Below are 24,084 nucleotides of genomic sequence, written 5' to 3'. Positions count from 1 at the left end.
GGGTCCCCCAACGGTCAGGTCTGGTCAGTCTTAGTGCCTCAGGCCTCCAAAAACTCCCTGGGGGCTTCCTGGTGTAGGTGCCCCACCTGCCAGCATCTTCCCCCTTCCTGCCTCCCAAGAGCAGTGGAGCCCAGGGAGTCCTTGACAGCAAGAACTTTGCTGGAGCACCTTCAGAATTTACTCCTGTAATGCTCATACCCTGCTCTTAAATTATAGACAGGAAGAAAATCAGAGAGAGAAAAACTAGACCCCAAAGTGCCCAGCAGTGGGAGAAGAGAGAAGTAAATAAGTGATAGCTTGTACATATTATACAACCACTAAAAAGGATGTTCACAGAAAGGCTTTAATAACACAGGGAATGCTTGGCTCACCAAACCTAAAGTACGTTTGCAAGAAAATGCTGCTCAGAGAAAGGGTTCGGCAGTATGTTAAATTTAGGAAATAGTGCACTTCTAGCCTCTCTTGAGATTTATGTTGCATGTTGGCATATAAAAGGCTCTGAGAAGTCTGAGAGTCAAGCAATTGTATTTAGCCTTATTTAATTCAGTGTTTCCCTGATCTATTTGATGACAAGAGCCCTTTTCTGTAGGGCCCCCTTTCCCAACCACACGGCCTCGTCGTCTCCCTGTTGGGGTGGTCACTGTGTCTCCAGCAGGTGGCTGGCTCCCCACACCTCCCTGGAGGCCCAGGAGCTCCTTAGGCAGGGGTTGCATTTCCTACCTGCCAGCCAGGGCCTGGCACAAGGGAGTTGACAGTAAGTGCTTTTGGATTGGACTGAGAGTCCATGTTTGTTTCCAGTTTAGATACTAATGATCTGATTTTTCCTTCTTCTTTAAGTGGTGTTTATTATGGGTGTTATCATCGTAGGATGAGCAATCCATCGACTCCCCCACTGTTGATCCACCTATAATAATGGATTAACCAGTGACCAGGCAGGAATGAGGTGCATGAACCGGCCTTCCTGGCATCGCTGCGTGAGCCCAGCACTTTCCTCCCTGACCTTGGCCTAAGCCAAAACAAAAACCAAAAATCTGGTCAGCTCCTGCCACAGAAACTAATACCATGAGATGAATTTAGGGTAGCTTTCAGTCAGCTGACTACAGCCCACGGGCCACCACACACCGCATATTTTTGTAAATAGTTTTGTTGGAACCCAGCCATACTCATTTCATTTCATATTCATGTACATATTATCTACGGCTCCGTTAGGGCTACAGTGGCAGAGCTGAGGGGTTGCAACAGAGACCATATGGCTGCAAAGTCTGAAATATTTACCATCTGGCCTCTTAAAGAAAAAGTTTGCCAACCTCTGAGTGAGAAGATTTCTCAAAAAATGTTATGTATGTTTACTTCACCTTGGGTGGTAAGGAAAAGTGACTAGTCTGACAGCATATGGCAAATACTGTTTCACAGCAAGAAAGAACAACCTCGTACTCTTCAGCAGTTGCTAACTGCACATAATAATAATGGTAAGGCTGGTTTTCATGTTGACCATCTGAGCTTGTTGCTTTAATAAGAAAGTAAAAGCAGTTGAGCAATAAGAAGTAAATATCCCCTTCTGATACAGCAACTTGAAGAGTAGGTGGCCCGATGAAAAGTGAGGCCCTGCTCCTGCAGAGAAGGTGCCCTCAGGGGCAGGCTCCACTCTGACGGGAGCAGGGAACAAAACACACACCACCCGGGTTGGAGTCCCACGGGAAGGGGCTCCCAGGCATCCCATGGTCCAGCCCAGCGTGTCAGATGGTATGATGTCCTTGGCGACACACACTGCACCACTTCGGACCTCTGGGGCTTTGCTCAGACTGTCCCTTCCCCACCCCCAGGAGGCCCTCTCTTCTTCCCATCTGGCACTCAAAGCTCAGCTCCACAGGCAGCCATTTGACCCCTCGGAGCTTCTGTGGTTCACCTCCTGCTTACGGCCATCTTTTCCTACAGCCCAGGCTTCTGTCTACTTTACACGTCTTTCTCCCCTCCGAGACGTCAATGAGCAACTTGTGAGCAGAGACTGCACATGCTTTGCCCCTTGTTTAGATATTATATTCCGTGTGATATATTTGTGGCAGGGTATTATTTTGCTGACCACATTATTTTCCCTTTTCCTGTATTTCCTTGAATCCTCATCTCCATCCATTCACATTCTTTACCTCTGGGTAGGAAAAAGCAGTACAGGGAGCCAATTCTTTGCTTTTGAGTTTCAAAAGCTTGGTGTTGAGGAAGGAATAGAAAGAACTTAAGTAATAGCTTAAGAATGACTGTAAGATGAGTCAGAGCAAGGCTTCTAACCAAGAATCTTGGGTCAGAGGGGAGGTGAGAAATGCCAGTAGGGGCCCCGTTTGCCTTCTTCCCCAGTTTGAGTTCCTATGGTGGTGGTGGTAGTGAGGGGGACACATAGTACTACCCTCAGGTGGATTTATGGGATCCAGGAACAGAGGCTATGAGTGCCTTTCTCTGGTTGAGCAGGTAGACAGAGAACAAGACCCCCAAGAACACATTCCCCAGTGGATCAGGACAGCCTGACAGAACTGCAGCCCCACATAGCAACTGTGGCAGGAAACACTGGTTGCTGCAGTATCCATCTCCTTCTAACAGAACTCATTGGGGCAACAGCAAGAAAAGTATTTCCCAGCCTCCTTTGCAGCAAGGGGCAATGTGATACAGCTGTGGTCAAAGAATATAAAGCAGAAGTCACTGCATGGGATTTGCAGGAAAACTCTTTAAAGGGCAATTCTTCAGGGTTTTCATGTGCCCTTTTGCCCTCTCCCTTTCCTTCTTGCAAGCTGGAACGGCTGGAGCTGTGGCAACCACCCTGTGACCATTAGGTGGAATGCATAAGACCAAAAGCCCTAGGTTAGCATGGAGAAGCAAGATTGATGGCACCTGGGTGATGTCATCATGGAAGCATTGCACCTCCCTGGGCTGCCTACCTCTGAATTTCTTGTAAAATGAGAAAAACAACCCTATCTTGTATATATCAGTGTTTGGAGGGCCACTGCCAAAAACATTTCTTAATAGATTCAGTGAAGAAACAACGGAATTATCCCTGGCTTGTGAGAGGGCAAAGGAGTATGGGGCAAGAGCAAGGACTGAAGGCTGACTCAGCAGCCACCTGCAGGGGCAAAGGACAACGGAATGAGGGTGTCTCAGTGATGACAGTGAAGCCAGATTGTTGCCGCCCATCCCAAACACCTCAGCCTGCTGTAACCCCCAGGGAACTGGAAAAGAAATCTGAACTGATGAGCTTAAGTTTCTGCCACCAGGCACAATCAGGGCAAGGAGAAATTGGACTTGGCTATAAAGGAAAGAAGTCAATGTTTCTTACACACCTGAGTTGGGCCTGAGACTGTAGATTACCTAAATAAATATGTATTAAGTGGAACTGGTGAACAGAACAGACCCTGAGGTCCCCAGGGACTGGAATGAGCTGGTGGACAGACTCTGGGGCCTGCGGTCCACTGCCTTTCTCAGGCAGCTTTGAAGACCCTAAGACTATAGTTTGGAAAAGTTTGGTTTGAGAGAGAAAATCACAGGACTCCACTGGAGGAATCCTGAATAATACTTTTGATGTCCTCCCCAAACCCCTCCTCCCCTGGACCAGCCACCTGCCCATCTGCAGCCACACCAGAGGCCCCACCCCAGGCAGGATTATCCATCCTCCATCCCACCCCTCTTCCCAAGCCTGTGCCCTCAGCCCTTTGCCAAGACCTTGGCAACAGTGAAAGCAGTCACCAGTTACTGTAAGTGACACCACAACAAAAATGGCTCATGTTTACAGGTGCTGCAGGTCAGGGTGATGACAGGCCCTTTTCACGCCTAACACAACCCACCTAATCAGAGACGCAGAAGGGCTCAGCATTTGAACCCAGCATTTGTGGCTCCAGAGTCCCAGGTGAGCAGAAGCATGGAACGGCTGGGGACCCCGGCTCCCAGAGCTGCGGGCTGCTTTCTACCGGTTAGGCCAGGTTCTTTGCAACCACAAACCTGGGAGGCCTTTCCTGGGCCTGCCCTGTGGGCTGAAGGTGAAACCTGAGGTCCAGCAGGGCCTCCACTAGAAGCCCATTCAGCAAAGAGGAGTACACCCTGAGCTCTGAAGTGGAGAGGAGACCAGATGCCTCCGGTTTGCTGTCCTCAGTGCTTCCTTCTCTTGATGAATTATTCATGTCCACGGCCAGGCGGCAGATCAATAATGCAGAAGGGAGAAACCCTGGCTGGGCCCAGCTTCCAGCTGACCGGCTCCGCCCCTGCTCCAGGGAAGGACTGTCCGCAGCCCTCCTGCAGTGGGGCCACATGGGCAGGCGCATCCAGCTGTCCTCAGGGCTCCAGGCTGGGGGTGGGCTGCAAACATACCCTGGAAGGGGAACTGTTTACAACTGCTGTGCCTCCTCCACCTGGAAGGCCCATGTGGCCATCAGCACAAAGGAGCCATGAGCACCTGAGGCAGCCCTGGGAGCAGGAGGTCCTGCCAGAGGACCAGGGCACAAGACACGCCACAGCCTCTCAAGTCCCTTCCTCAGGCCCTTCCTCCAGGGCTCAGCCTGGGGGTGGAGACCCAGGAGAACCAGGGAGTTTGTTTTGGTTGTGAGTAGAAACTTCCAAAGAAGCAGCAGCTTTAAGACAGCTGCTTAGCCTCCCCGCATCCCCAGCAGGTCCCAGCCCGTCCACACTGGGGGCCGGAGGCTGGAGGTGGGCGAGTCCGTGCAGCCCTGGGAACTGGACTTTGGGGGCACACCCACCCTGACCCTCTGGCTCCCCGCCCACTCCCCACAGAAACAGGCCCGCTCCTCCCCAGGCCGCCGCTCCCTGGCAGGCACTCTGGACAGTGCGGTGCCGACCTCTTCTGCCATGAGGCTCCCAGACTTATCCAGGGTTTCCCTCTTTGTCCTTCTCTTTGCTTCTCAGTGTTGCCTAGATTTTCTGTTTGTGATGTAGACCCTTGTAGTAAGAAAGAAAGGAAAGTGATGGTGATTTTTAGAGGGAGATACAAGAGCCACTGAAGGAGGTACACCTAAGGAGAGCCCCCCCAGAAAGCTGCTCCACTTACTTCAGGCATCTGGGCCAGTCCAGGCTCCCCTTTAAGTGCATGTGAGCTGCCTGGCCATCTTGTTAAAAGGCAGATACTCTTGAGTCATGAGGTCAGGGTGTGGCCTGAGTTTCTGCTTTTCTGCCCACTTTGGTGATGTCCAGGCTAGTGGTCCAGGGAGTAGCAAGGCCCTGTAGTCCAGTCCAACCTCAAATGACCATTGAGATCACCTGAAAAGCTTTTAAATATCCAGATGCCCCAGCCGCACCCCAAACCACTTAAACCAGATTCTCTAGGTGTGGCAGGCAGATGTCAGCATTTCCCAAAGCTCCCGGCTGATTCCAGTGTGTAGCCGGGATCGAGACGCCTGCTCCAGACCAGCTCAGTTCACTCCTTTATCTGAGAAGACTGAGACCCAGGGAGAGGACGGGGTCTGCCCAGGATGGTGCCGCCAATGCGTGAAAGGCTTGGGGACCGGGCCAGAGAGCTTTCCTGGGCACACAGGGTTGTCTCCCGTCATGTGTCAGGAAGTGGGGAGGAGGCAGGCAGGTCTGGGGACGAGGGTAGCAGGGACTCAAGGGTCAAACGGAGTTGCCTACAACCTCCCAGATTCTGGGATGCTGTCCAGGTGGGGCCAAGCTATGCCCCTTATGGGTATCCAGCTTTCAGGGTTCAGTAAGAGTACATTGGGCTTCCAGCAGCCCTGTGGGTTTGCAGAGCAGATTATGATCCCATTTACAGATGGGCAGTGGAGGTTCAGCGTGGCCAGGCCCCTTGTCCCAAGGCATAGCCATCTGCTATTTGAGACCTCCTGCATCGTGGAAATGCCAACTTTTCCCTCACTGATTCTAAGACACATATACCCCCTTCCCCTGTTTTAAAGTTTCTAAAATTGGGTTATGTCTGACAAACGATGCCAAAGAATCATTCAGGCCAGCAAGGCAGGCAGTAAGTGATGTGATTGTTCCTGGCAGGGCCCATGCATAGAAGGTATCTGGTTACCTGAGTGTTATTAAATTGGTAGCATTACACTGGTAATAAATAAAGCACCTTTCTAACTTGGGCAATGCTGTGAATGGCTTTGGGAAGATTATGAGAGGCTCCTGTGAGGGCTGCCTCAGGCTCCCGGCTCCCCTTCCTTCCAGAGCTGCTCCTTTAGGTCAAAGATTATAAGGCCTTTTTTTTCATCTTTGTGTCCTCGGAGTCCTGGGACCTAGTAGGTGCTTGATACAAGTTTGTGGCAGAAGAGATGGAGGGGGCCCAGCCCCAGGGTCCCTCTGTGAAGCCTCCCCTCCTGTCCAGGCAAAGCTTACTGACCCCTTCTTGGCTGTCAGTGAGCACCCACCCAAGCCGTGGTCTGAACATCTGTGTGCTCCAAATTCTAACCCTCCTGGTGATGTGTTAGGAGGTGGGGCCTTAGGGAGGTGTTTAGGTCATGAGGGGATTAGAGCCCTTATAAAAAAGACTCAAATTGGGGAGGAGGGGGGAGAGAAAGGGGGTAGGTGTGCTCCTCTCCTCCCACTTTGGCCTGCCCTCCTGGGGCCCTCACCACCTTCCACAGGAAAGCAATGCCTGCCTGCTCCCTCCTGCAGTCCGGGCATGGATCCCTCCTCCCACCTTTCCTGCCCTTCCCCCCCACACCAACTCTGGTCCTGCTTCCAAAGGGCTTCCCTTTCTGGGCAGCAAAGCATGGCGGCAAGAAGCCAACTTTAAGGTTAGCCCCAGTACCTTCTGTGTGCCAGGTATGGTGTGATGTGGGACAAGCCCCTGAGCCTCCGTTTACCTATCTGAACCCAGGATAGCACTAGCAACCCCCTAGGATGTACCAGCATCTGTAAAATGCCCAGGATGTGCCAGGATGTCAGCACCTTTGGTTCCTGCCCCCTTTCTTTCCACCCCTGAGATCTTTGTTTATGTGCAGAAGGGACAGCTGAGGGCAGATGGGACTGGCATTGCTCACCGAGAAAACTGAAGCTCTGAGAGGACAAACGACCTGCTTCAGATGTCGGGGGCAGCAGAGGGGGGTGTGTGGGGGGGGGGTGTTGGTGCCCAAGCTGGCTGTGAAGCCCCAGCACCCAGCTCCTGGCCCCGCCCCTGGAACAAGGGTGAGTGAACAGCCCACAGTTCTGAGGTGCCCCTGGACCCCAGCAGCTAATACCCAGATGGGCATATGCATTCACCTTTATTTCTTTCCATGCTGAGAAATACAGAGAAGTGAACTGTGAGTGGTGCAGGCAGTGGGGAGGGGTAGTTCTTGCTGCTCCGGAACAGACGGAGAGGCTGAGGAGGTGCCCTGAGACAAGCTGGGGCCTGCCACAGTCCTGCAGCCAGCAGCTGGCCCTGCCACGGAGCTGGGAGGCAGCGAGGCCCGGGCACGGGTGCGGGCCCTCTCGCCCAGTCCGGTCTCCGAAGGGTTTCAGGTCCTCAGGCCCTGTGCTCCTCTCTGTCGGAGGTCAGTCTCTTGGTGCTCGGAGCCTCGGAGCCTCAGAGGCGTCTGAGTTCATCCTTGTTATGACTAGAAAACTCTGGAGTCCTTGTCACCTGGATGGAAGGCTGTTCCAGCCATGCCTGTTCCTGTGGCCTCTGCTGGTGGCATTTCTCTTGACTGAACTTGGTGTGAGTGTGAACAAGTGTGTGTACGTGTGGGAGCACACAGCGGTGTCTGTGTGGATGTGGCTGCCAGGGCCAGGGCAGCTGTGTGTGGTGTCTGTGCACACGGAGGCCGCAGATAGAGCCTGCCTCGGCCGTCATGTTCCCCATGAGACCATTTGTGAACTGTCTGCTTAGTTTCTTACTTCTCCTTGGGGCGCTGAAGCCAGAGTCCCCTGGGCCTGCTGGGTCACTGACCGGGTCACAACCCCTCTTACCAGAGCCAGGGCCTGTGAATGACCAGGTCCATAGAGCTCATGACTCTCCTGGCCTGACCTGACCTCACAGGTGACACAAGTGTTCTGGGCTCCTCCCCACACCCCGACAAACCAGGGCATTTCTATTTTGGCCTCAAAGGGCCCATAAAGGAAACCCAGCCAAGGCCCCTCCTTTAGGGTTGGGAGAGATTAGGGTTATTCCCAGGTCGGGGACTGACGCAAGCATGTGCCTGCCCTAGAGGGACCCACCCGGTGCCCCTGGGACCCATCCCTCTCCTGAACACCGAACACTTCAGCCAAATTCTTCCTTCTGCTCGGAACTCTCTAGACCCAATAAACAACCAACCTTCCTAAGAGCTCTGCAGCCCACTCCCCTGCCAGCACTACAACACTGCTGACAGCTCGGGAGCCCACAGAAAGTTCTCCCAGTGGTCACCCCAAAACTTCTTCCGGGGAAAGCCTTTGCTGCTCATGGGTGGCCAGGGGGCCCAGGGTGAGGCACCGAGCATCGCTGGGAGCCACAGCCTGGGCCCCACCAGAGCCATCTGCATGGGGCCCCAGGGTTGTACCCCACACCCTGGGGAACCCACGGCAGGAGGAGAGCTGAGGCCAAGGCCCCCTCTCACTGGCTGGGCAGGACTACGGGCTGGTGCCCCAGGCTACAGCACAGGGAGGCTAGGAGTGAGAGGCAGGCTGGATCCTCCTGGAGGGTGTGCTGGGGCCAGAGTTCTCAGCAGAGATGCTGCCAAAACAGAACAGTTTGGGAAGAGGTCTGTGGGCCATGCACCTCTGTTCCTGTCTTCACTTCTTGGTGCGTCCACCCTGTGAAGGAGATGGCTGTGTCATCTCTCTCCCGGGCAGCTGCACATCTGGGGCACCCAGGGGATTCCAGGGCACATGCTGAGCGGCAGCGTGGCCTTCAAGCTCAGGGCACTGGGGTCGCAGCAGGCATGTGGCACAAAGCATGCAAGTAAGTTCTTTTTGTCCCCTGTCAAGAAAAATACAAAAATCCACATGTGTCCTGGTCATCAGACACACAGGCAGTGGGCTGCTTCTCCCCCCACCAGTGTTGATCTCAGCTGTGAGGCTGGTTCTCTGCATTCCGGCAGTATATGCTGTTTTGGTAGATCCCAGGAAATTGTGGGGATGAGGAACAAGCCAGACCCTGGGATCAAAATGCTGGGCCATGTCCACGAGATTAAACCAGTCTTCATTGGTTTCACATCTCCTCCCTTCCTTCCTTCGTCCTCTTGCTGTTCTCATCTGCTGTGGGGCTACTTAGGGGTTTCCCTCTGAGTTTGTGCTTCTGGAGCTCGGGGACAAGTGGGCACTTGGTGGTCACCATTCCGTCGTCTCGGGGCGTGTGGGGTATGTGACTTCGAAGCTCTCCAGTCAGCCGGGCCTGCCTCTGCTAGCACAGCGCCTGGTTCATTTTATATCTTCTGAACTGTGAAGGAAAGAACAGTTACAGCAGAACAGAGCTCAGGACGTGGGGTCTCCGGTCCACATCTTGAGGATTTGGGCTGCTGTTTCCGAGTGGGAAACAGTAACAGGGACAGTTTGATTTGGTGCCCTTGGTGGCACTGCACTGCCCATAGGAGGTCTGCAGCCTGGGTGATTGCTCAGAGGTAGGCGGGTGACCCTGAACACAGAACCATCTGTGCCTGAATTTTTTAGTGAAAGCTGAACAATTCCCTTTGCCAGTGTGAGTTCAGCAGTTGTCATTTGCCGTCAAAAGAGTCAGAGCTGCAATGACAAACAGCAGCAGGAAGGGGAGCCTGAGGCACTGTGAGGCGAGGGTACCGCGAATGCCCTGCGCTGGCATTCTCCTCTCTTGGACCTGCAATTCTGTCAGAGAGAGATTCTGGAATGTGCTTCAATTCAGCAGATAGAAAGTGGAGGATGTGAATTTTGAACCCAGGCTGGCTGAATATGAACCTGCACTCCCCCTCTCCTAAGTGGCCAAGGTTACCCATGACCCTTGGCTGAATTCCAGGCTTTCCGCCCCAGGTTGAACTCTCCATGTGCTAGACCAGTGCCTCCCAAGCTTTACAGACTGGACTAGGAATCGTATTAAAATCATTTTAAAATCTGATTCAGTGGGTCTGGGGTAGGGCCTGAGAACCTGCATTTCTGACACATTCTTAGTGTCCGAAGGCACTGCAGCTGGTCCACAGAGTGCATTTGGAGTAGCAAGGGCTTTAGGGGAAACGTTTAGGTAGATCTCTGCAAGGGGCAGAGAAGCCTGGGGCCTTCCCAATGTGAGTGTGTGAGGGGAAGGACTTGGACAACACTGACCTGTGTAGCCCAGAAACTCAGGAAGCTGCGTGGGCCTTGTGAGCAGCAGAGAGTTGTCTTTGAAAATGGTCCCCCTGCTGGGGTAACTTCCCTGAGCCTCCTTTGGGACTCACCAAAGTGTCACTTCCTGAATTCCCCCGCATGTGCTGTTTGCCTCTGGTCTCTAGCTGTCTCAGCAGGGATGCTGGTGGGGCAAGCTGCCCACCCTCTTCACAAAGCAGAACCACGTGCATTGTCTCAGGTGATGCTCACAAAGCCTCTGTGCCGGAGGCTTCTTCCTACCACTTAAGACGTGAAAACCCTGAGGCTCAACCTCAACATCACAGTGGCTTAGGACCCAGAGCCATCAGAGCTGAGGCTGGAGCTCATGGCCTCTGACTCCTAGGCCCATGCTCTTTCCTCACCATTTCCTATCCATCCACTCTCCAGGCACAAGACGAGTCAGAAAGCCAGTCCCACTCAGTGAGTTACTGCTGGGCACTGGGTCACTTTTCTGGAATGACAGGATAAGGCTGTGGCCCCGTGGCTCTTATGCCCACCCATGACCCAGGGGTGCAGGCTACACCCTGCCACAGTTCTCATACCTAGCAAGCTGGCTCCCTCAGATCCATGTGGCTCAGCCTCACCTGTGAAGTTCACGGTCACAGCCACAATGATGATGATGATCCCCATGATGATGAAGGTGATGCTGAGCAGCCGGGCCAGGCGGCCCAGCCTCCGGGCCCCATCCAGGTCCCCCTGCTGCACGCTACTTCGAGACTGCAGAGAGAGGGTGGCAGGGACCTCAGGAAGACTGCCCTTGGTAGACTTGCGGGGGTGCCTTGCCTGAGCCTCTGGAACACATCCAGTCCCCACTGCAGCCTCCAGAGCACCCCTTGAGGTGGGGAAGTAGCCCCTTCCTGGAGAAGTGGCGTGGACCCAAGTGGCCAAGACCTCTTATGGGGACCCCTAACCAAGCCTGTCCCTCTCCAGCTGGGGACAGCTGGAAGCAGAGCCAAGCAATGCAGGGCCCTTCCTCTCAGGACGGTGATGGGACAGGGGCCAGTAGCAGGTGGTATAGCAGAGACTGAGGGCCTGGGAGGTTCTGCCCATGCTGAGCTGGCAGGACAGATAAGCCAGGTGCCTCCAGACCTCAGCTCAAGGCTCACTACGACAGCCGCACTAAGGAAAAAGTATCGTTAGTCCTCCCTCCCCCTACTTCCCACCAGGAACCACCCAGGGCATCTTGGGTTTGAACTGGGAAGGCTGGGGCTGGAGGGGGAGCCACACATGGCCACACAGGGGCCCTATCTGATATTTCTTTCCTTCTCAGTGATCTCAGTTTCTCTTGGCCCTATTTAATTTTTTGAAATCCGGTGCGTGAGCATGGGGTGGACAGAGGACATAAGCCAGAGGATCCTGGTGGCTCAGTAGGAGGTGCATCCCGTGCATTGCTCTGCCCCCTGCCCACAACGGTTCAGGCATCAGCCTGCAGGCCACAGCTGGCCTGTGACTTCCAGATTCCTCCAGTTCTAGAATTCCCCGACGCTTCTTAGGCACAGGCAGGAGTCCACTAAAGAAAGGTGACTGCACTCAGGGCCTCAGGCCACTGATCTGGTTACTTTGTTTTCTGATTATCATTATTTCCTGAGTTTAGCATGGGAATGTGGTTGAGTACTTTGATGATGATGATTTCCTGAGTCCTTACTTTGTGTCAACCAGCTTGCTATGGACTGTACCTAAATGATCGCATTTAGCCTCAGATTCATCCTATGAGGTTGGGAGTGTTGCCCACTTTTAAAGAAGCTGAAGTGCAGAGAAGCAGCCCTTCCCTTCTCTGTTCTCTTCATGCGAGTGGCCCCCCTCCCCTGACCCTGTCCTCTTTACCTCTTAGAAGTCTAACCCACCCACCCACTCCCACCACCACATTCTCACCCCCACCCCATGGTTCTGTTCCAAGCTCCTTCCGGGACAGCGCCACCTGCCTGCCACAGCGTGACATCAACCCGCTTTGCCGCAAACCATAGCTTCCTACTTCACAGATCTGATTCTGGCCTGTGCCCCTCCTTCCACTTGCCCAAGCCCACCCCACCCTATTAATCAGTGTCCTCTCTTAGTCAATTCCACTGCAACTCTCTAGCCACTTGCATCTGCCCTAGTTCCAGGTGCCACTTCCCACTCCACAGACATGCATGCCAGGCACTGTTCTAGGCCCCCAGGATGCAGCAGGGTGCAAGAGCACCTGGTTCCCATGCTCACTGAGCCCTCAGCCTAGGTGGGGAAGCTGACCTCCACTGTGGCCACATAAACAGGTAAAATTGCCACTCTGGGTAGTGTTACAAAGGAGAGGTTCATGAGAGCTTGTATAAGGGGAGAGTCAGGGAAGACTTCATGGAGGAAGGACATCTGGAATGAGATGTGAAATATAAGTAAGAATTAAATAGGCTTTTTCCAAAAATGAAGAGTACTCCAAGCAGCGAGAGCAGCATATACAAAGGTCCACAGGGAGGCCCTGCGTGGCAACTATGTAGAGTCATGAATGACATAAGGGCAGTAGGCTCCACAGGAAAGAGAGCCAACATCTGGGCTTTGGACCCCCACTAACCCATGCCACCTCCAGCTCTCCGCACTGCCAGCCCAGGTCACTGAACTCGTAGCTTCAACACCAAGGCAACACTGGGGCAGCAGACAAAGACTTCAGGGGCTTTCAGGGCATTGGCTTTATGATTTTCTGGGGCTACCTGAATCATTACCAAGGGACTCATTCTCAGCTATAAGCGTGGCATGCAAGGGGAGCCGTGCAAAGTATGAGAGGAATCCTGCCTGGCTTTTCGGAGAGAATAGTGGTAAGTGCAGTAATGATCAGAACCATGGAGAGGGGCACGGGTGCAGGTATGAGAGGTGGGGAGGCCAGGGGAGGGAGAGAATTTTTCCTGTCACCCTAAACCCTCCCTCTCTTCTTTATCCACAGATCCAGCAGTCCGTGCATCCTGGCCATGCACATTCCCTGAATACTGAGAGACACTGTTGAAGGCTTAGATGCAGTGAGAATGGTCAGATGGCACTATTGTGTCAGACACTTTATTCACACTATCCAGTGAAACCTCACAACTATTCTGTAAGTCTTAGTTTTCTGATCTGTAAATAGAAAGTAGCTGTCTCTAAGAATAGAGCTCTACTTTTAGATACAGAAGTTGCTCACCCATTAGTTACCAAATGAAAGATCCATTCCTTGCTTCCAGGGGTGGAAGAAGGCCCTCGTTTCTTTTTATAAGTCAGTGGCCAGCTGCTCTCCCGTCACACTCATGGCATCATCTTTCCCCTACCCAAAAGGGCTCAGGTTGAAGGCACAATAATAATAATTGCAGTAATGGTTGTAATGGCTGTGAATTAATAGATCATTTGTGATCGTGGCGCTGTGGGAATGGTGAGGGAGAAAATGAATTCAGGTTAATACATCAGTAAGGAAAGACACTGAAGAAAACCTGAGAGTGGGGAGGGGGTGAGGAGTGGGGTGATGGGGTGGGGAGGACACTGGGGAGAGCTGCCAGAGGCTGGGACCAGCCAGAGGAGGGGGGGCAGCAGGACTTCTCAGGAAAGACCTTCCTGCACCTGTGAGGCTCAGACCAAGCCCCAGCAGATCTGAGAACTGACAATATGTGCCAAGGCTGATCAGCTCTTAGTCCTTCCACAGGGTGCAAGCCTCTCCCAGCAGGTCAAAGTGATAGGATATACTTCTCCACACCCTCTTTACATCCCTCTTTCTGCAACAATGCAGTTGTTTCTGGAATGCTCTAAGGTTAACCCTTCAGTCGCTGGAGAGTGGGAGACACGGCGGCAGGGGTGGGGGCTGGGGTTCCAGGGGAGGAATCAAGGCAGCTGCAGTGGTGGATGGGAAGGATTGGGAACGCTTAGGGTCTTGAAACAGCAGCTATTTACTGACCCTCTCTGAAGTACGTCAATTTTTTAAGCCATTTGTCTGCATGCCAGCTAACTGTTGGCCCTGGCTGGGCATCTGCCCTTTCTTCTGACATTGCAAAGTTTCTTTTAATAGTAATAATAACAGCAACTACTTCCACTAACTAAGCGTTTACCATGTGCCAGGCTCCACACTACATGCTTTCACATATATTACCTCATTTAATCCTCCCAACAGCCCTATGAGGTAGATGGCTTTATTACATCTATTTCACAGATGAGGAAACAGGCTAAGGAAAGAGGCCGAGTGATGTGGCCAGAGTCATGTGGCTTACAAGGGGTAGAGCTGGGACGTACACCAGGTCTATCTGACACCTGTTTTATCACTGTTGTCAACTGAAGGTCTGCTCCCTGGGGTCCAGCTCCCCTCATTGACAGGACACCTTGCTGGCATTGAGGAACATGGCTATTTCATAGCCTGCCTGGAAGTAGAATGGATGCAGCCAGCCTTGCCTTGGCCACCCCGGAGGCTCACAGGAGGCCATGGTCCTGAGCAGGGCTGTGATCAGAGCCCCTCAGGCAGAACCCTTGATCCACCAGCCCCAGTCACAGCAGGCCCCTGCCAAAGCCCCAGTGGGAGGGCACTGCTGGTCCATTTGTTTTCCACTGATGGAGTTAGTGGGTGGGCTGGAGGAAGACAGTAGGTGGAAGGAGGGGACAAAGAGGGAAGGAAGTGGAATTCTTCCCTCCCACTCAAATGCCTGAAGGGCTTAGCTTTCCTGGGAGGGACACACAATCCTTGTCCCCAGAGGTAGGTGCAGGGTGGGGCCATGGAGATAACAGTGGGTTCAGCATCCAGCTGGTGTACCTCCTATGAGTTGTGTGATGGTGGGCAAGGCACGGTCTGCATCAGTTGCCTCCTCCGTTAATGGGAACAGTCAGGGTGTTAGGGTGTGCTCTGCAGACAGTAAGCTCTAGAGAGGCTCTCCGGGATGTGGGTCCCTTCTACCCTGGAGTCAAGGGTTTGCTCCTCCACTTGGTAACCGGGGGAAGTTCAGATGAGGAGTTGTACACTCTGTCCCCAGGACCTGGAGACACCAGCACAGGAGACTTGCTCTCCACAGTCTGTCCCTCCTTCATCCCTGCTGCTGTTTAGGGGGAACAGAGTGTTTCTGTCCTGGATGAATAGCTGACCCCCACCCCAGGGCAGTGGGAGTGTCCTGTAAATGAGACTGGCTCCCAGAAGAGGGGAGACAGCTGTGGGGAGACCCAGTAATTCCCCACCTGCTTCCCAGGAGGCAGGCTAGTTGTAATTGGTAGGGACATGAGCTCTGGCTCTAAGCATCCAATCCTGGGTTCCCAATTTCTAGCAGGTTATTTCACATCTCCATGCTCCAGTTTTCTCATCATCGGTAAAACAAGAATAATTACAATACCTAGACCTCATAGGGTTATAGCCCAGAGTAAATGAGATAATACATGTAAAGAATGTGGACCTGTGCCTAACATCTAGTGGGCATGCCGTGCGTTAGTAACATCATCCCTCGGCACTGGGCTCCCTCAGCTCCCTTCTTCCTGGCTCCTAACGGTCAAGTGTACTCCACAGCTACCCTCCAGCTCTGCCATCAGCCCACCTGCCCCCTGCCCTGAAATCTCCAGCCCCAGTGTCTGTCAGAGCGCCTGCCCTTCAACCTGTCTAAACCCCAACCTAAGGCTGTCGCCATCTTCCCAGCTTCTTCCCACCAGCCTCACGCCCTCCTAGTCCAGCTCACTTTCTGGTTGTCGTCTCAGCCACCCTTGCCAGCATCTTCTGTGCCACCTGGACCTGCCCTCAAGGCAACTCTGCCATCCCCAGCCTTGGGGTGGAACCAGTGTCATGTCTGTGACTCTATACCTGCAGCTGGAGAAAAACCACACCACGTGCAGGCTGGTAACAACTCAGACCCATGCAGCCTCGGCAGAGCCCTCCAGCCACTGACCTGTTTGTTCCTGGTCTCCTCTCCTCCCCTCTGCCACCAGGCCCTTATTTCTCAGAAAATGACCTTGACTCCCAAATCCCTGGGGGCAGGGGGCTCACACTGCATAAGCCATCTCCCTTTCCTTTGAATGTTTCCATCTCATGGCCTTAGGCTTTCTGCCTAAGCCTCTCCACCACCAGGTGCACCAGGGGTCTATAAACGGCCAGGCCAGTGGACACTCCCATCTTTGTCGAACTCCATCTCCACTGCAGGTGGCCACTCCCTCCTTCTCCATACTTACTCCTCCTTAGGTGTCTCTCCCTCTTCTAGTTTTCCTCCCACCCTCTGGAATCTTCTTTCCCAAACTCTTTTCTGTGCACTTTCTTCTGCCCACGCCTTCAGAGCTACAGTTCCAGGATGCTGTCTAAGGCGGGACCCCTTAGGGAGCAAGCGCTGCTCCCACATCCTTCATGGTTCTCCCGTGCGCTCCCCTCTAAGCCCCCGGCTCAGTCCAGGCTTACCTGGTCCCCGCCGGGACTTTCTCACCAGGCTCCGGCAGGGCCTCTCCGCCCCCAGTCCTGCCTGCTCTCACTCATTTCCCACAATGCCGTCGGGTGCTTGTTTTAAACTATGAACTGAGCACATCGAGCATCTGCTTAAAATTTTTCAGGGGCATCTCAGAGCCACGAGGATAAAACTTAAATTCCTAGAGCAGGTCCTCGTCCACCTCCGGCCACCACCACACTCTGTGGCCAAACAGACCATGTTGTATCTCCCTACTCGCAAATGCCTCACAGGGTGTCTGGTTCATAAAAGAGGCACATTCATTTGTGGGGGACCTAATCATCTATTATTTCCCTCAAAACAAGCAACTTGGAGTTCAAGTGAATGGTCAACTGAATGAATGAATGGTATGTGTTAACCTGAACTCCTGCAAAAGTCCCCTCCCTCCAATGCCAGGTGCAGAGGAACCCCTCCAGCCTGTCCTCGCAGCCTGCACCAGACTGATCCAGCAAAATGGCAATCCAACCACACCCCTCTCTAGCTCCAAACCTGGCGATGTATACACCATAGCATGAGTGAGGCTTGGAAACTGGGTGCCAAGTGAAAGGACTACACACGGTATAATTACATTTATAAGAAATGTCCAGAGAGGCAAGTCCATAAAGACAGAAAGAAGATTCCTAGTTTGCTTAGGTCTGGAGGGACTGGGGGGTGGGAGGTGGGGGTAGAAAAACAGTACAGGGTTCCTTTTGGAGGGCAGAAAAATATTCTAAGATTGACATGGTTATGGTTGCAATTATCTGTGAATGTAATAAAAATCACTGACTTGTATACTTCAGATAAGTGAACTGTACGATAAGTGACTTAGTTTCAAAGCTCTAAAAAACACAACAAACCTGGGATGGCTTCCCATCCTCTGCCAAAGAGACACCAAGCTGCCACTTAATTGCTGTTACCAGATAAGAGCACCTAAATATGCTGGGTGTTGTCCTTTTAAGCTCTTCATGGGGCTCATCTCCTTTCGCCCTCACACAGCTCTACACTGTTATGGTGGCACTCATTTAGCAGATGGGAACACTGAGAGGGGAGGTTTGAGGGACTCGCCCGCAACCACACACAATACCTTGCGATTTTGCCCAGCATGAGCGCGTCCCGCCACGTGTTGTACAGGTCTGTTTACAGGTTTCTCCCCCTGGGGCAGGAGGCTCCTGAGAACTGGCCATGGTGCCTGGTTGCGCACCATATTCCCTGCCCCAGGCCCAGTGCCCATTAGACCTGACTCAAAGCCCCAAGGAGGACATAGAGGTACATTGCGGGTGGGTTCAGCGGGCTCACAGGCGTGGGCCTGGGTTGCCTTTGACAAGGCAGCTCCTAGCTCCTCCCCTGCCACCCCTACCAGGGAACAGATTCTAGCAACTCCTTTCTCCTGGGGCCTTGTGTGGCTTCCCTCCCCAAAGCCTGTCTCCCCTCCTGGGGCTTCTCCCTGTATCCAAGAGGTTGGCCCTGCCCAGAGCCGCTGGCTACACCCCCAGGCCTGGCGCTGCACCCAGTGCATGGGCGGCACGGGATGCTCCCTGACAGCCCTGCTCTGAGCCCTGCCCAGGCCTGGCTCTCATGTCCAACTAGTCCCTTGGATTCGGATGCTGCTGGTGTCCCCTGATGTCCTGGTAGGTGGTGCTGGATAGAATGGGGTCAAGGAAGGCTTCCTTGGCTGGAGACTGGGCCTCAGTGAAGTGGAGGGAGATGGATGAGGAACTGGGGGCTTCTTGGAGGACAGCCAGGGGCAGCAGGAGTGAGCACAGCCCCTGGGGCCTTGGTGATAAATGACTTGGCAGTGGAGGCGCTCCAGAGGGAAGCAGACACGTCTCTCCACCCAGTCCTCTGACCAGCCTGGGGCTAGGGCTAGCAGTTTACCCCCTGTTCCTAACCTGATTCTGAGTCATTGCCTGCCCGGTGTTTCTCTCTCTCTCTCTCTCTCAGTCTGCCTCTCTCAATCTCCCCCCAACCTTCCTGGTCCTCAAAATCACTTGCCACTTAAACTGACATTTCCTGCTTACCCTCCATAAGTAGCTCTACCCAAATGGCTTGGTTTGGGGACAATCTAAGACAATTTATTCAAAACCCCACAGCAGAAGTGTGCGAGAAGCAAAGGCTAGCCCACATGCCCCTCCTTGGCAAGGCCAGCCATGCCCTCTGACACACATTTTCACCCATGGCCCAGACCTCCCTACCCTGAAGGCAGATGCTGAAATCAGGACAACCATGGAGGCCCAGGGGGCCCCAGGGAATACACTCCCCAGAGGAACAGCCTCAGGAGCCAGACCCTGGGGTCCTCAGTGCATGGAAACCAGAGCCGGCAAAGGCCGTTAGAACCCCCAGGTGGCCTGGGGCAGGTGGAGGGCTGGCTCCCCTCTTGGGAACATGGGGCACTGGGACCCCATGCCCACTGCAGCCTCTGCTGGTACACAGTCTGGTTCAGGAATAACTCCTGGGGACAACTGCCCCCTTAAAGACAAGCCCCCCAACTTGGTGTCTTTCTGCAGTGCAGAATTCAGCTCCAGGCAGCTCCCTAGGTCCTCTCCCCGGCAGGGATGTGTGCTAAGTCAATCTGTGACACCCAGGAGCAGAGAAGAAGGACCCCTCTCCAAGCGGGCAGTAGGCCAGCTGAGAAAGGAAGTCTTCCCCCAAGCCCCAGCACCCAGCTCACTTTTCTTTCCACCCTAGGCAGGGTGTCTGGTGCCTGCCAGGGGAACATGCCTGACAACCCCTGGGCCCAGCACTTACCATGATAGAAAAGATGAGGGGGATGAGGTTGAGGGGCCAGACAGGGCAGAAGCAGGAGGCGATGGCAAGGATGAGGTAATCTTGGGGGACTTCTTGGTCCTGGGCACAGGATGTGGTAGCAATGGAAGATGCCCGTCTTGAGCTGTCCCGAGAGGGTGACATGGAGAGTGGGGCCTCCCGGTGCGCCTCTGACACCACTTTGAAGGGCAGGCCATGGCTGTGGCCATTCTGCTCCAGGTCCAGAGCCCCAGAGAGGGACTTGGATAGCTTCAGGGGTTTGTCATCCTTGCCTTCCACCTTGATGAGGAGTTTCTCCATCTCGGGCAGGTCCGAGTGAGAGGCAGTGCCTGGATCCTGTGGCGGGGGAAACTGCGATTGCACGGAGTTGGCCATGTTGGCCTGGGCCTGGGGCTGCTCCCGCTCTGGGCTGAGACGAGAGCTCCAGAGGGACCTCAGTGCCCCATTCCTCAGCCCAGACTACAGGCCTATGGATCGGGGTTGGGCGTGTCAGCCAGGGGAGTGAGGGCCAGTCCGGGGCTGGGCGGGTGAGCTTCTCCAGGCCACCTGAGTTCAGAGGCCTGCTGTCGCTGCAGAGTTCCGGAAGCTCAGAGTTGTCAGCTCAGGTCAAGTTTGAAGCCAACTTCTCTGGAGCTGCTGACAGCACAGATGTGTGGGGAAGCAACAGAAAAGAGCTCCAGGAGCAGACAGAAGATGCTCCTCTCCTGAGCGAAGCTTAGATTAAGTCGGGGAGGTTCTGTGCGTATGTGTGTGTGTGTGTGCGCGCGCGGGCGCGCGCGCCACACAGCCTCCCTCCCTGCCTCCCCACCCTCCTCACAGATGCTTTTCCTTTTCCATTCCCATCTCCCCTGAGACCCGCCCAGCAGCTTTCTGCCTCTGCCCAGCCCAGCCCGGCCCAGCCCAGCGGGACTTGAGCCAGCCTCTGATTTGCATTGCAGCCGCAGGACCTGCTCCTCTGGGCTGGGGGCTCTGAGAGGGGAAAAAGACAAAGTGGGTCACTAAGGGGTGTGTCTTCAACAGTCCTGGGAAACTGAGACCTCAGCTTCCCTTCTACTGCTGCAGGCTTGACCTTCCTCCTATCTGTTGGAAACAGAGTCCTGGACCTGTCAATCCCATCTTGACCGACTTCGAACCTCCAGAGGTATCCAGGCCAGAGTCTGGCTCCTGGCTCCAGGCGGGAAGGGGAGACAGGAGCACAAATGTGGCCCCTGGAGGATGCTGCCTGGACCAACAGACCTGAATGGATTTCTGATCAGCTCAGCAAGGGGTGGGGCAGAGGGGTTTCAGGGAAGAAGCTGGCCCCATCTCATGCTCATCAGAGCTGTTCTGCAGTGCTTTTCAAGAGCCAGCAAAGATCCTGTTCAGAGCTCCTTGGGGCAGGTGCCGGCTCTAAAGGGCTTCAATCTGGTTGCCTGTCCTCTCTGTTTCTTGCTCTCTTTGTTCTGTCTTATATCTCCTCCTGTTTCTGCCTCCTTCTCTGTTATCTACACCTCTTTCTATGCCCCTTATCTCTCTCCTTACATTGTTTTATAAGGGTGATCTGGACCCACTAGGGGTGTGTGTGTGTGTTTTGGAGAAAGGAGTAGGAAAGAGTCTAGAATCCTGGGGTCATGCATGATAGGGGTGGGGAAATTAGAGGTGGGAAGGGGCCACAGAGGTTGTGGAGTTCAAATCTTTTGATATCACAGATTGAAAACCCAAGGCCCAGAAATGGAGAGACACTTACTTAAACTGTACCCCAACCAGACATCAGGGTCCAGGTCCATGGGCTGGTGTCGAGCAAGATGAGTCATTTTAGTGGAAAGACATAGCTTTGGGTTCTATATCAAGCTGGCTTTAGAAATGCTGCTTCCAGCAAGGGCCTTGACCAGGTGGAGGGGGGAGTGTGACTGACAGAGAGAGTGCAGAACTGGCCTCAGAGGGGAGCAGGGAGATAGTGAGGGGCAGCCTGGGGAGCTCAAAGGGCACCTAGAGGCAAATAAAGTTTGAAAACGGTGTATGGCTTTAGAGCAGACTTTCAGGTCTGATGAATTTGGTTACATTAAATTAAGAATTTTTGCTCCATACAGGAAACCTATTGTTATTTGCAAAATGCAGGCCTCCAGGGCAGTGAGACTGATGCTCCCTGCCCTGTGTGTGTTTGGGGGAGAGGACTTCCTCCTCACCTCAGTCCTCAGGGAAGCTTTTTCTCATCCAGGCCAGTAGTAAGATGAGTGAGTGAGCTGGACTCCTCTGCCCAGAAACTTCCAGAAATGTGCTAGTGCCTTTTAAAATATGAGATCTGCAGAGAGTGGCAGGTTGGAAACCTGAGACCCCTAGACTCTAACTCCGTATCCGGCTTGGACAGAATTCCAGCTTCCAACCTGGAAGCTGACCCTTGGGAGGAGGGACTCAGGTGCTCCACAAACTTACAGCAGCGCAACCCAGGCACATAGCCTCCAGCCAAACATGGCTAGTCCAAACTAGATGGCTGTCCATACAAAACACACACTGGATTTTGAACACTTAGTACAAAAAAAAAAGAATGTAAAACCTTTCATTAATACTGTGTATATTGATTACATATTGAACTGATAATAGTTTGGATATAGTGAGCTAATAAGACAGACTGGCTGGGGGGCTTGGGGACCCAGGTTTCTCTGCCACTGAGTTGTTGGGCTCGTGGTGCCAACTGGTGGCCTGGTGGTGATGAGGGGAATGACCAAAGGTGGGAGGGGGGCCAGGGCGATAGGGAGAGGGCAAAGGAGCACCCAGTTTGGGCTCCAGGGCTTGGAAAGCCCAACCCAGCCAGCTGCGCCTGCTCCGGCCTGCAGTTGCTGTCTCCCCACTAACACTCCTCAACTGAGGTCTGAAATGGACACCCATGGGTCATATTCATCAAAGTGTACTTGGCCTGCATAGTGTTCACTCAATATGTGTTTGCTTTAAAATCCACTTCACATAAAACCTGGGGTTTCAGACTTTTAACATGAAGCTATGAGAACCCTAGGCCCATTTTCTTCAGAGCAGCAAATGGCTGGGCTGGCCTTTAGGAGGGGGCATTGAGCTCCTCCTGCAACTCTGCCTTCACATGCCTGCCTGCCTGCCTCCTGGATAAGAGCTGTGAGCTCCTGCAGCTAGCTAGAGAGATGGACGGCCTTTCTGTTCTGCTGCTGGCTGGCCTTGTGGCTCTCACAGGCAACTGAAAATAGTCATTCCCCCGTCCCTCTTCTCTGCTGGACTGTGAGGTCCCAGAGGGGGCAGGTGTACCCCCAGCACCTGCACCTAAGGCCTGGTTTGCAGTTAAGGCTGGCTGGATGAGCCCAGTGAAGATGACCCCAGCTGAGTGCCCAGGGCATATCCACACAGTCCACCTCTGCTGAACCCCAACCTTCGTGTACTCTGAGCAGGAAGGATGCTGAGATGTAAACAGTGGAGGGGAAAGTGGACCTGCACACTGAGGGTGTTCCTTGCAGGTAGGGTGGGCAGGGAAGCAATCCTCAGAAGTATAGAGAAGCTGAGGCCTAATCCAAGGGGAAGAGGTAATAGAATCATCTCAAATCTTTGCCCTTATTACCCTTGGCCTTAGACTGGGTCTTGGGAAACCCCATGGGGCTGACAGGGCAGGAGTCATTCAGCAAATTCCTCATCTGGTGTCTGAGTGTGCATGCTTGCATACGTGCACACACATACACACATACACAAAGCACACTTCATCACACTCACCTCAGCAAGCACATCCAGGTTCACATCCAGAGCATCTACTCAGAATACTTCATCCTTGTTGTCCTTGCTCAAAATATGTCCCTACTTCTCTAGAAGGTACTCAAAGAAGACAAATCTTTCACTTTTAAAAAACAGTTATGAAGTTTTTTGGATATTAGCTACATCCCTCCAAATTCTCTCAAGTTCTGTTCATGTACCTACATGTTTGCCTATAGTTATAATCAGTGGGCACAGACCACTCTGTAATCTGCTTTTCTAACTCACCATTATTTTCACTCTGTTGGGTTGCCAGGAGTTTGTCTTGCCGTGCCTCCCTGGTTGGGCATTCCAGATCTTCCACTGTCCTGTGCAGTGCTGCCAGAATCACCTTTTTGCAAATTTATTTTTTCTTCTGGATTTCTCCCTTCGAGTATTTTCCTTGTGATTTTGCCAAATTATTCTCTACCAAAAAAGAAAGAGATATACAGTACAACTAGAAATCTGTAAGTGTGCCCTTTTCTCCACATGCCTGACACACTGGGTCTTACAAGTGTTACTTATTTTTACTGATATGTCTCATTTATTGCTAGAGAGACACGGTAGTGCTTCCTGGGGTGGAGGCAGAGAGTGTAAGAGAAGGAGCTGGGAGGCACAGGCTTCTTAAGAGACTGAGTGCCTGAGAGCCTTTATGAGCAGCTCATAAGGGCTGTATGGTTATTATTCTCTGCCTTTAGAAGTTAATCCTCTCTCCTCTTTGAACACTGTTTGAATGGACTGTTGGTAGTAACCTTATAGGTAAATAATATCTGTCTTCAGGTATATGAGTCTTTCGTATCTTTTGGACATTTTTTTAATAGCTTCTCTTACCAGATATTTATTTAATACCTGTCTTTGTATTAACTATTTTTCTCTATATTTGAACAAACCTATCTGGTCTCAGTCGATAACTTCTATGTCCTTAATAATCACAGATATGTCTTCTCTCCACAGCAAATCTGTCATCTTGACGAATGGATATGGTCTTAGAAAGCAGATAAAATCAAGCAAAGGTTCCAGA

The 24,084-nt window shown here is 53.0% G+C and overlaps 1 protein-coding gene across 2 annotated transcripts; it reads right to left on the bottom strand.

The window, feature by feature from the left end:
• Window positions 1-7,180: 7,180 nt before the first annotated feature.
• On the bottom strand, window positions 7,181-20,096 carry TRARG1 (trafficking regulator of GLUT4 (SLC2A4) 1). Of its 2 annotated transcripts, none has more exons than XM_036906247.2 (3): window positions 19,326-20,096; window positions 10,767-10,941; window positions 7,181-9,331 (listed from the first exon to the last, which is right to left on the bottom strand). In XM_036906247.2, the coding sequence occupies exons 1-3, from the start codon at window positions 19,716-19,718 to the stop codon at window positions 9,318-9,320; spliced, it is 582 nt and encodes a 193-aa protein (XP_036762142.1). In that variant the 5' UTR covers window positions 19,719-20,096; the 3' UTR covers window positions 7,181-9,317. The 2 variants fall into 2 exon arrangements, with proteins under 2 accessions (XP_036762142.1, XP_036762143.1); XM_036906248.2 differs by having other exon boundaries at window positions 10,809-10,941; window positions 19,326-20,092.
• Between the last annotated feature and the right edge of the window lie 3,988 nt (window positions 20,097-24,084).

This window comes from Manis pentadactyla, chromosome 4, assembly GCF_030020395.1.
Source record: "Manis pentadactyla isolate mManPen7 chromosome 4, mManPen7.hap1, whole genome shotgun sequence".
NCBI classification, from domain to species: Eukaryota; Metazoa; Chordata; class Mammalia; order Pholidota; family Manidae; genus Manis; species Manis pentadactyla.
The sequence above is the reverse complement of the archived record's forward strand: the minus strand, read 5'-3'. Positions and strand labels throughout refer to the sequence as shown.

Bases quoted from the DNA above. Each gene is read 5' to 3' on its own strand.
- TRARG1 (XM_036906247.2), bottom strand. From the start codon at position 19,718: ATGGCCAACTCCGTGCAATCGCAGTTTCCCCCGCCACAGGATCCAGGC. The intron at 10,942-19,325 runs GTAAGTGCTGGG...CTCTCTCTGCAG, and splicing joins CCCTCATCTTTTCTATCATG to TCTCGAAGTAGCGTGCAGCA.